Source organism: Nanorana parkeri, unplaced genomic scaffold (genome assembly GCF_000935625.1).
Source record: "Nanorana parkeri isolate BGI_ZX_2015 unplaced genomic scaffold, ASM93562v1 scaffold1171, whole genome shotgun sequence".
NCBI lineage: Eukaryota > Metazoa > Chordata > Amphibia > Anura > Dicroglossidae > Nanorana > Nanorana parkeri.
This window is the reverse complement of record NW_017307439.1, coordinates 417,148-428,865: the sequence shown is the minus strand read 5'-3', so window position 1 is coordinate 428,865 and position 11,718 is coordinate 417,148. Positions and strand designations below refer to the sequence as shown.

The window sequence follows — 11,718 nt, the reverse complement described above, 5'->3', positions numbered from 1 at the left end:
GTTCCTTCCACTGCTACTGTGCCACCCCTTTCCTCTCTCACTGCCTATGTGTCCACTGCCCCCCGGATCTCCCCCTCTCCCCCCGGGGTACAACGCACTCACCTAGCCTCTCCTTCTGGAATCTTTCCGCCGCTGCCAGCCTCGGGCGGTCTGTACTCACACAATTTAGGCAGCCGCAAAGCTCCAGCATTGGTTGAGGCGGCCGCCTAATTTGCCTGACTACAGTGCAGCCTCTGCTTTGGGTCCCGATTGACCGGTGCAGCCGGCCAGGCCTAGCAGAGCGGCGGTGAGCAGGAGAGGCTCCTCACAATGACCCACACAGCAGGATGTGGTTGCCTGGAGGTGCCTGCAGAGTCTGTACAGGCTCCACCAGGCTAAACACTCCTTACAGGTGACAGGCGTTTACACAGCTGCCTGTACATCCCCGCACAGCCGCCGCTACATACAGCTGTCACTGTCACAGAGTTTACTGCGGTTCAGAGTAAAAAAACTACAAGTAGTGTGCCTTTTTTTTTACAATGAACCACAGTAAAGTCTGTGACAGTGACAGCTGTATGTAGTGTCACTAGTACCGCGTGTGGGAGAGGCACTATCTTGGGGGGGCACAATTGCCCTGTTTCCCCCCTCCCGGACTCGCCACTGCTTACTGTATATCCCCATTTCCGCCTGCAGTGCCTAGGTGACAGTAATGTCGCCATCCATCCGGCGAGATCCTGGGAAAATTCTGAGTACCCGAAATCCTACATTAATATCCTTCTAAACAATGCTGTTCTAATGTCTTACTTTTTTCCCCCACATGTGTTTTTCTTCCTTGTTTTAGTTTTGCAGTGTAAGGTTAGCCCATTACAAGAGCTAAGAACACTTTTGCCCAGAGTTCTGCTTTAAATGGGATGCACTGGTGCCTCTGACTGCCAGGAGACTTGAATTGAGATTTGGTTGATGTCACTTCTCTACTGCTCACTGTTATCTTTGCTGGAGGCTCTGACATGCGGAAGCAAAGCCCTGTCACTACCGAGATGGCCACCTCCACCATCAGAAACAGTGCAGGACAAGGCATGGTAAGTCAAAAATGGGGGAAAATATCAGCTGCAGGAAGACCACAGTTTGGTTCCTTTTTAACACCCTTTTTTTTCCTTTTTAACACCCTTTTGCATAGCAATGACCTTAATCTATCCTGAATCTGTCGGTATAACTATTGTAAGGGATAAATCAGTGAAACTGTTTAAATCTGGCTGTGTAATTTTATTTATGAACCCCCTGTAGAAATATGGAACAGCAGAAAGGACGGACTGAGATCTGTCTGGTGTTTTTAAGTGGAACAGCACAAGATTTAAAGATTATCCTCTTTACAGATGACACTGAACTGTAGACTGATAAAAAATGCAGTATGCAATTTTTGTACAGAAGGATTTAAAACACTGGGAACATGGCATTCTGTCATAATATCTCAGCTACAGTATATTAAAGCTTAATAGCAGTGACACAGAGAAAGCCTTCCAAAGGAAGATTAGAGAAGTGGTTGTTGATGACACTGTCACAATACAGGAATGTCACAAATGCACATTTTGGACCGGGCACTCATTACAGTATCATGACCACTAAGCTCATCAACTGCTCACATTCAAGTTAATCTGCCAAGAATTTGAATGATCACTTTGGCATCCTGGAATTACTTTTGGCAAATGGCAATGTTTACATCATGTGACCGATCTAATTTCTGTAACGGCTCACTTAACACCATAGCATCATGATGTAAAGGCATTGATTGCTGAGACACAGAAAAATGGGCAGGATGCCTATAGCAACCAAGATGCAGCAAACAATATGAGAATAGGTGATGTGTATGTCCTTTTTCTTTGTTGTTCTTTTTCTTCTATCTCTGATACATTTTACCACTTTCACCCTTTAAATGTAAGATATCTTAGCCCCAATGTTTTTTTATTTTGGCCTGTACACCATGTGACTACACTTTTTCTGGTATAGCACAGCCTGCCTTTTAACCGTCACTAAGCATCAGCACACTTGACAGTTACACTAATTGTGCACTGTGTGAGAGGGGAATATTGGAAAGTAGAGGGGTTATAGGAAATATGGTTAAAGGCAGAGTTGCATCTCAGGTTCCATTTCCTATACTATTAAAGTAGTATTAAACCCTCAATGGGTTTTTTTCCAAAAATTAATCCAGATCAAACAAATATACGTTGCTCAGCATCTGGCTCCACCTCGCTCAGCTCGGCTTCCCTGAACTTCCTGTCCATTAAAAGATCGCAAGGGACAGCACAGTGTCCAGCAGTTGTCTGTCTACTAGCTTGGAGAAGGGAAGAAGGAAAAGTGAGGAGCAGGAAAGGGGCTTGCCTTGCTGTGCCTGTGGAGACACACAGCATACTAGCACAAACAAGGGTGCCCCATAGGACCCTGCAAGGGAAAGGAGCCATACTAAAACAGAATATCAGGGCCAATTCTCAGGGGACAAGCTGATTCCGCAGGAAGCTAAAACTATTAAACATCACAGAGCAGCATCCATTGTAAGTGATTTAATCAGCATTTGAAATAGCTTAAAAACCTTTGGACTTCAATATGAGTTTATATAGCAACTCTACCTTAAACTTTTTTTTTCTTTATTTAGAGAGGACAAGATTTGCTTTCCGTTTTGTCCTGTTAGTGATACCTGCTGTCCAGGAACTCCGAGGCCAGGTCACCTTGACATGCTGTGCATCCAGCAAAAAAGCTGGCTTGGTTGTTGTCAAAGGACACTATATACAGTATATCTATGGAACATTTACAAAATGGAGCAGGCAGACTGGGAGAGAGAAAAGAACTCTCAATATTTTTATAGGAGAGTACCCCAAGAAAATAGAGAACTTAATTGTTCCCATGAAATACCCTTGAGTACCAGCCTTAATACTCCTTCTATACCAGGCCATTTTTCAGCTTTCATTGCTATGATAGTTTTACAATTACTCAGTCATGCAACACTGTATCCAAATTATTTCTCTATTAGTTTTATTTTGGTAGTATATGACTGCTGGATTTTTCATTTGAACTATATAAAGGAAAAATATCAAAAATTTTGAAAAAAAACCTGTTTCTACGATTATTAAACATAGGAAATTAAATGCCAGAGTACAAAAAAACACTTTTTTTTGGAAATAAGGAAACATTTTTTTGCATTAAGCGAGGAAAAATGTATCTTATTTGTGTATCACTCGGTTGTAGATCCTCAAATAATTTCTTAATTGGTGCTGATACTGTCCTTCCTTCTGGAGGGTGGCTACTTTTGTTCCCCATGGTCCCTGTGTCTGTTGTAAAGTAGCCACCGCTCCAAGCTCGCTCCCGTGAGATTGTAGTCCATCCTGGGAGCGGGTGAGCTTAGAGGGGTGAATATCTGCTGCTGTCTGTGATCTTCTATGAATGAATAAATGATCAATTTATTAATTAGTTCTTCCTCCATTGTAAGGGAAAGTGGAAGGCACTAGTGTACACACTAGTTAGTGTGTACATTTGTGATCGCTGTGATTGGTCATCACAGCGAACAAAAAGCACGGGAGCTGCTCTGGTCGACTCTGTACACTATGCCAGTAATCTGAGCTGTCTGATGATAGCTCAGTCCACAGCCATTAATGGGCACACTGGCCGCCCGAGGGTTGTTAATGCAATAAAGGCACTACAGAAATAAGCATCCACCACTTTGCTATTCATAAACATGGCAGGCAGTAAACAAGTGGTTAACGTCATATCTTCCAATGCACTGTGACTGATGGAAGAACATGAAGAAAAACAGTTAAGTCATTCCAGACTTAAACAAATGTCACAAAATGACACCATGAATAATTATTTGAGCATAGTGGCACCAGGAATTCAATGCATAATATAAGAGCTGCACATTTGTAGAGAGTAATGAATGTGACAACTGTTTATTTGATCACCTCATTAGACTGGAAATCATTACATCGCTGTATGAGGTAACAAGGGAAGGAAATGCCTCTAAATTGGCCACATACAGAAAAACAAATATCCAATGTATGTTATGTGGTAGTCTAGCCAGGGTTTGAAAAAAAGCTTTTGAGTTAGTCTTGATGTTCCACAGCTAGCAATATAAAGGGACTAACTGTCATACAATACAATCCATTGCAGTTCCAACAGACAACAATTAGACAATGTATAGACTGGGAGATCTCCATTGAATGGGCTGCCAGTGCAGGGTAGTGGACCAAAATTTGTTCATTCAGAGCTACTTACGCAGACAGCACTCCCGTACCTGGCTGGGGCCCCATCTTTCAGCAGAGGTGCCTGGGTTAGGCTTGGAAGCAAGATGGATCTTACACAGTGCAGTAGAGCATAGGCTCCTTCCCAACAACTGTCACAGAAGGGAATACCGCATGTCAACCAAACTCGCTGGCCATCCCCAACCCTCTAGTGACAGTCTATCTCACTGGCTGCTCAAGCTCATCTTTTGTTGGTCATGGTGAGGGAGGAGGGTGCCACATGCTCTTATTGATCGTGGATGGTGTCCATAAGACTTGCACTGGCCCACCCATATCTTTCCTAGGGAGAAGGCCCCTAGGCGCGGGCTTTGGATATTTGTGGTGTCACCTCCTGGCCTGCCCCTGCTTGGCTGCCTACCCCCTGATTGTCTGAACTGGGCTTAAGATGTATTGAAGTCTCCTCCTGTCACCCAAGCAGATGCCTACATTGACATGAAGAGTCTGTGCGCACTATGACATTGTGGCAATGCACAATACATGTGTTGGAGTAATGCAGTGCCATTCATTTTGAATGGTATCCCAACACACCTTGCGACACATGTGCATTGCAGTGCACTAACATGTGGTGTGCTGCAAAAAAGTAGTGCATGCACTATTTTTTGCAGTGCAGCGCACGTCAATTGCAGGTTCCATCGAATTCAGTATAATACTGAATTCTCATAACTTTCTTCTCAGTAGCATAGCTATTTAACAAGATTCATGTTATTACTTTACCTAAATAGTAAGGAGTCTAAAGTTCCTTTTTTACGCACATTATTGAGAACTTGACATCTTGATCTTAAAAAAAAATTAAAAATGAGAAGCTACAGTTGCAGCTCCCATAACTTCATTCCAATGGGCTCCCTTTTGAATCACTCATGAAGTCTCTTTTCATTTACAATACCTGGGAACCATAGAATAGTTGATTCACCAATGGTAGAATTGGGTGATATTCAGAATATTTAATGAGCCACCAATGACCTCAGGAGGTATCCTTGGGAGACTGTTTGTGGATGACAAAGGCTATTGACCAATTGATCAATAAATAAGAAAAATACATAGATATTCAGTAACATCCACACTGTCCCTGATCAATCGAGTTTCAGACATGCATGACAGCCTTGGTAGTCCTGATAGTGGGAGCAGATTGCCATTTTTTGCAAAGGCAGCCATTTTTTTTAACTTTAAATCTATTTTAAGCTGCTTACATCAGCCCTCTGAAGTACCCTACTGCCTCTCATCTTCATAAACATTTCAGACTTGTATTGCCTAGAGCCAATAGGCTGGTGTAAGGAACGTAAAGAGGACCTATGCTAAAATTCTAACGGAATATTAACATCTTTTTGGGATACACAGATAAAGAACAATTGGAATCCTGGAGAAAATGCTGCTCCAAGCTTCACCCAGTGTTAAAAACAAGCGGGAAGGCCTAGACACGTGGTCTTTATTGAAAAAGAGGATCAGAGTTTATTTTGCCTAATCCCCTACTCCTGCAAAGATTATGTAACCAGCACTGGGGTGAGGCTAGAACATGGATGGGCAACTCCAGTCCTCCAGCTGTTGTGAAACTACAAGTCCCATGAGGCATTGCAAGTCTGACAGTTACAGGCATGACTCCCAGAGGAGAGGCATGTCGGGATTTGTAGTTAAAGCACAGCTGGAGGACCAGAGATGCCCACCCCTGGGCTACAACAACATTTTCTCCAGATAAGGTAAGTATTTTAACCCTTCTGTTACTCTTTATGATTCCATCCCTGCAAGAATATTAAATGTAGTTTTGCAGTTATGTGCCCATGTATTTGCTTTATGTTTGCTTTATGGTGTTCAAGGGCAATTCAGTATATTTAAAAGGAATGTAGAAAACCAGAAGTAACAAAATACACCTGCCCCCTTACCACTGCTGCACTGGAATAGTAAAAATTATATCACAAATTCATATTTATGAATAGAAACATATGGCTTTAAATATCTAAAACAATTTTTTAGGTCAATAATGCACCATACCCAGTAGAACCCCTTGTTAAGTTTTCATTTAATAATCATCATTTAACAATGCAAAGTAATATATAGATTGTAAATAGATGCAGAAAGACCAAAACATGAGACAAAAAGTAAAAAAAATGGCATACATACATATAGGGATTCATTTATCAAAGTTCCTATTCTAGTCATCACCAGCCAAATGAACCCCATACACACACACACACACACACCTATAAATGTGCGACACCACAAAACAATATTATAATAATATGTTAGGGAAGCGTTGCTAGAAGTGTGGTCATTTTTGAAAAATTTATTAAACTTTCAGAAAGTTCCCCATTCAAAAATAATACCTATTTCCAAGCATTCTGGATTTTAGTTGTTTTACCTAGTAAGCAAAATTAATGAATACATTCAGATGAAGAGAATACAACAAAATGTCAAAGGGATACTTTTTTGTAGCTAACTAAAAAATACGAACACGAAGGTCTGCTGTACCGACTATTTACAATGGCCAGTACAGCAGGCGAAAGCAGCCGAATGCATATGTAAGCTCGGCTGAGCTAAAGTCATAGCTGAAGCAGACCGTTCTCGCCGCAAATGTAAACGGAAAAAAAAAGTGCGTGGGGTTCACCCCAAAACGTCATTCCAGGCCCTTCAGGTCTGGTAGAAGGGAGCCAAAGCCAGCCAATGTACGGCTGATTTCAGCCCATGTACGGCTGAAATCAGCCGTACAGAGCTGACGTAAATAGCCGAACGGCGTTCGGCTCACTTTACTTCAGGTCGGTTATTCACTCGGTTGCCTTCGGCAGCTTAGTAAATAACCCCCTATCTGTGGGGACTGCATTGCATATGGTGCAAATGTTTTGCTTTATCTGCCTCCACACTTACAGGTTATTATACATATATGCACTACATATATATGTGTGTTATAGTTCTACATATATGTGTATATAATATATATATATATTCCATTCTTCTATTCTAGTAGTAGAAAAAAAAATCCCCCCAAAAAATCTCACACAGACACCATCATGATTCTATTTGTTAGCTTGTATTCTTTTTTTTATGTATTTGGACATAGTGATGGCAATTATCTCAGAAACCCCAGGGTGAGAGCATTCTTTATATGAGGCCATATATCTGAATTGATTGGTCCGGCTGCTTTAACGCAAATGTTGCTGTGTTGCTGCACTTTTTAGTCAAAGTGCAAAGTATGAATCTCCTTGGGACTCTCTGTAACTGATAACTGATGCTTATTGACACTTTGCTAACTACTGAATGCACCGAAAATACATCAAGAATGACCCATGCTGGAATAAGCAAAGTTTCAGTGAGTACCAACAAGTGCTTTTACCATAAAATCAGTCAGGTCTTGGGGTAATAAGACCAAGGTTGATCAAGGAATGCTCAGGAATAGAAGCCCAATGGATACTAACAGGCATGTTTAATAAGGCAGTGCAAAGAGAGAGGCAGAAAGTGCATGAAGTGGCAAAACCTACAGCAGTCATTAATAGTTCACCTTTCATCAGTTTAGACCCTTCAAGGAAATGAAAGATGATTTTGATGGTTTGTTTGATTTGATGGGTATGATGGGTTACTATACCTATCATGTAGCCCAACATGATTTTATAAATTCAATCAATAATCATTTTTACTATAAATACAATGAAAAAATGAATCAATTCGCAAACAATTTTTCATATGGATGAGAAAGGGTCCTTACTTAATCAGGGAAAAAGCAATAAGAGAACACCTTTAGTGATGTCACCTGTAACAAACTAATATTGATCATCATTGATTGATTGCTTGCTCCCAACTACTAAAATATGACTTTTCATTGGGTGTTATAGATACCTGTAATTTCCCTTTTTGAAGAAGTTTAGGCAAAATATTGGCTACCTACCGGACATGGAAGAGATGCCCTTCTTTCTGAAAGAGCACACGACTGGCGCTTCTTGTGGCTCCTGACATCTTTGTCGTTGTCCGCAATCCCTTTATGTCCCCAAAAGCTACTCATCCACTTCGCAAAGAGGATGTCATCATCATCTTCCTCGTATTCCATGTAAAAGGGCCCAAGTCAGGTGAAGTCCCAACCAACAAGGGAATGACCAGTACAACGTAGAAGTTGTTGAATGTCGCTGCTCACTAGAGTGCAGATCTGCTAGCAAGTGAACGGGTTAGATCATTTCAAACCAGCCCCCTCTTAAGCTGACTTTAAGGAGGGGGAAAAAAAAAAAACCAACAAAGCAGCAGTTCTAGCCACGGTCTTTATATAAGCCAATCCCCTATAATCTATTTATCAGAGGAGCAGGGATAGCTCTTTTAATCTTTCCATTACATTGATTCCAAAGTCACACAGCCTAAAGGGTGCTAACTGCTACAGCATTGCCCAGCATCCCTGCTGGCCACTGTATCTAATTGTCGATAGCTGTCAGGTCTAGCAGGCGAGAACATGCCTGCAAGCTACACTATGTGCTAGGATTTCAATGAGGCAGCAGCTATGAAAATTGGAATGGACGTATTGACAATTTCCAGAGACTGGCAAAGTTGTTGTGGAGGTTTAACAGGCACAGATGAATTCCCAACCCCTGTGACAGCTATTACTGGAGCACCAAATAAAAACTGTATAGGAACCACGCAGTAGAAAAAGACACCAAAGTCTCTTCCTTTATGACCCTCTCGATTCAAATAACTTCAAGAACTTCAGGTACATGTAAAGATTTCCAATCTATTTCTATCCACACACATCATTTCTGAGATAAAAACAAACTTAATTTTACCTGTGCTATGTGTAATGATGGAATCCTTCCCCGCTCAAAAGAACATGTGTACTTTTTAAAATCTAGTATAAAAAGCTATATTTAGTATAAAAAGCTATACGCTATCATTCTTATACTCGTCATCGCCATCTAGGGCACTAGTACCATATGAACGGCATCCACCTGGCTATACACCGGGCAGTAAATTTATAAATGAAGACCTTAAACACACAAATCAATTAAATATGCAAATATAACCTTTTACGTACTTCTGTACTTTGCATGCTGTACTTGGATCTTCTACTGTATACTCTATTTTCTGATTTTCTTTTCTGCAGGCACAGGCCTGTGTACCTACAAAAGTATAATATAAAAGGTATCCTCAGCATCATTTTAGATGTGCGCTGTCTCCAGATCAGTCTAAAATTAGCTAGCAGGGATGAGCAAGGTACATGCATCTCTAAAGGGATGCCGTGAACCAAATTAGCTAGCTTTGTAAATAATGAACTCCAAGGCCCCTCTTTTTGAGTAAAGGTACCCACAGTCATTAGATGATCATCTCTGAATTGGGTTGTTTTCTATGCATGTCTTAATACCAAGACCAGTGACATAGTAGAACTGCACATTTAGACTCCATTCAAAAATGAAGCCGTCAGGTTACCAAGCACCCCTTTCTCACAATTTCAATCCATAGTGATATCTTTGATTTGTAGCACAACTGAACCCATGCTAAACAATATGGCGGCATCAGGCTTCCAGATATCGAGCTGTACTGCAAGGAAATGCACCTCCCTTGTGTGGTTGACTGGTGTTGTCACCATAACCCCACTATATATAACAAAATGCTTTACCTGCTACATTTACATCAGACCAAATTGATAAAATTATAACTCTCACAAAAATCCTATATCTAACAAATTCCAAAAACAGGCATATAAAATATTATCACACTTGTATAGAGTGCCCACTTTATTACTTTATTGTAATAATCAAGTCCCAGGCCTGATTTGTGGACTTGGAACTATGCTACATGTTTTGGGAGTGTGAACTTGTCTGACCCTTCTGGATGAAAATCCAACTGGTGATTCTCCAAACCACATACAATGACTTGGAATAACCCAGGGGAGTGTGTTTTAAGTTGCCCATACACTGTGTGAATTTCGGCCGGTTTTTGAGGAAGCAGACGAAATTCAAAAAGTGTGTGGTGCTGTCGGTGCCTTTTCAGCCAGCATCCCTCGATCACCTGATGGAAGGAGCCCGCCGGAAAGTTTACGAACGGTCAGAGCCAACAGCCAATGAGCTGCCTGCTCTGGTCGGGTATTCTGACAGGTGCTGGCCGCCGCTCTATTGAAACAGCGGGATACCTCGATCGACACGCTGTTAGTGTTAATGGAGGGATCGGTTTTGTTTTTTTTGTTGAGCCCATGAGTGGAACAAAAAAAATACAACAGTGTATGGCCAGCCTTACACTTGGCTGACCTGCCCCACTCCAAACACAAAAACTCCCTTACCAAACACCTTTTTAATGCTGCCAGAACCAGTATACCAGCTCTTTGGAGGAAAGACACCCCTTCTACTGTGTCCTTCTGGTTTATCAAGGTTAGGAACTCATGGACGCAGAAGACCTAACTGCTTCTTCAAAAATACTGAGGATAATTTAGATCTATTTGGTTTTCCTGGTTTTAATTCACTACCACTTTCTCATTTCAATCACGCCAAACCCAGTCTACAGGGGAATACGTTGCCCCATGTTGAACCTTGACTGAGTGGATACAGAGGTCAGGATGAGATAAGGAGGGGTGACTGGGGTTCACATACTGTCCCACCCCTCTGTTGCCCTCCCCTCATCTCATCCCATTTTCCTACTTTTGTGATATACTTTACATGACAAATACATTGTACCCCTTTAAGGGGTCTAAGTTTCCTAGTATCACCTTCTTAGACACATGTTACACTTCTAAGATACTTGCCTTGCCTTTCACAGCAATGCTACGGTATGACTAAGGTGGAGGAATTATTCTAAATACAGTGCTAAAAACACAACCTTAAATTATTATAATAACCCCTGAAAAAAATTATTTACCACCCAAGTGCATGTGAACAATAAATGTTTGTAATAATGTAAACACAGTGAACAAAAAGTATCAGTGAACTAATAATCAAAATCTACATTCAAAGATGAGTCACAGTGAAACAATGAATCCAGGTCAAGGACCTGGACCAAGATTGAAAACAAATTCTTCATTAATATAAGATAGTTCCATGCAAAAGGGTCTCTATGTCGTGAATTGCTCAGCTTCAATATATGATTTGAGCATTTCACCAAAATAAAATCCTCCTAACCTTTATGGGCAGACACTCACCAACTGATATGTGAACCCTAAGGTAAGAAGCTCTTATATGCTGAATCAGAACCCCAAGGGGGGACAAAACACTTCAGGCCTCCTCACCTGCATCAATCTTCCTTGTTACATATATTACTTCACACACATCCAACGGGGAACGTGTGAAGGAAAGATCTCATAGTGTAAAATACCATTTATTTAATGAGCAAATAAAAATAATCTGTATACAAACAAAAATGAGATTGATATGCACCCATATTAGGTAACACACTAAACCGCTCTATGTCGGAAACGCTTCCCCATTCAGCACGTCTCTGCTACTCATCTATGTGTGATAGTGCTCAGACCCACCCAACGCGTTTTGTCATTAACGACATTATCAGG

At 41.2% G+C, this 11,718-nt stretch overlaps 1 protein-coding gene across 1 annotated transcript in view; it reads right to left on the bottom strand.

The window, feature by feature from the left end:
• The window catches only part of LNP1 (leukemia NUP98 fusion partner 1), a 45,848-nt gene extending 37,485 nt beyond the window's left edge, over positions 1-8,363 (bottom strand). Inside the window, exon 1 of the mRNA XM_018568321.1 lies at positions 8,134-8,363. Coding sequence (XP_018423823.1) covers positions 8,134-8,292 — 159 coding nt within the window. The 5' untranslated portion in view covers positions 8,293-8,363. The remainder of the gene's footprint in view (positions 1-8,133) is intronic.
• Between the last annotated feature and the right edge of the window lie 3,355 nt (positions 8,364-11,718).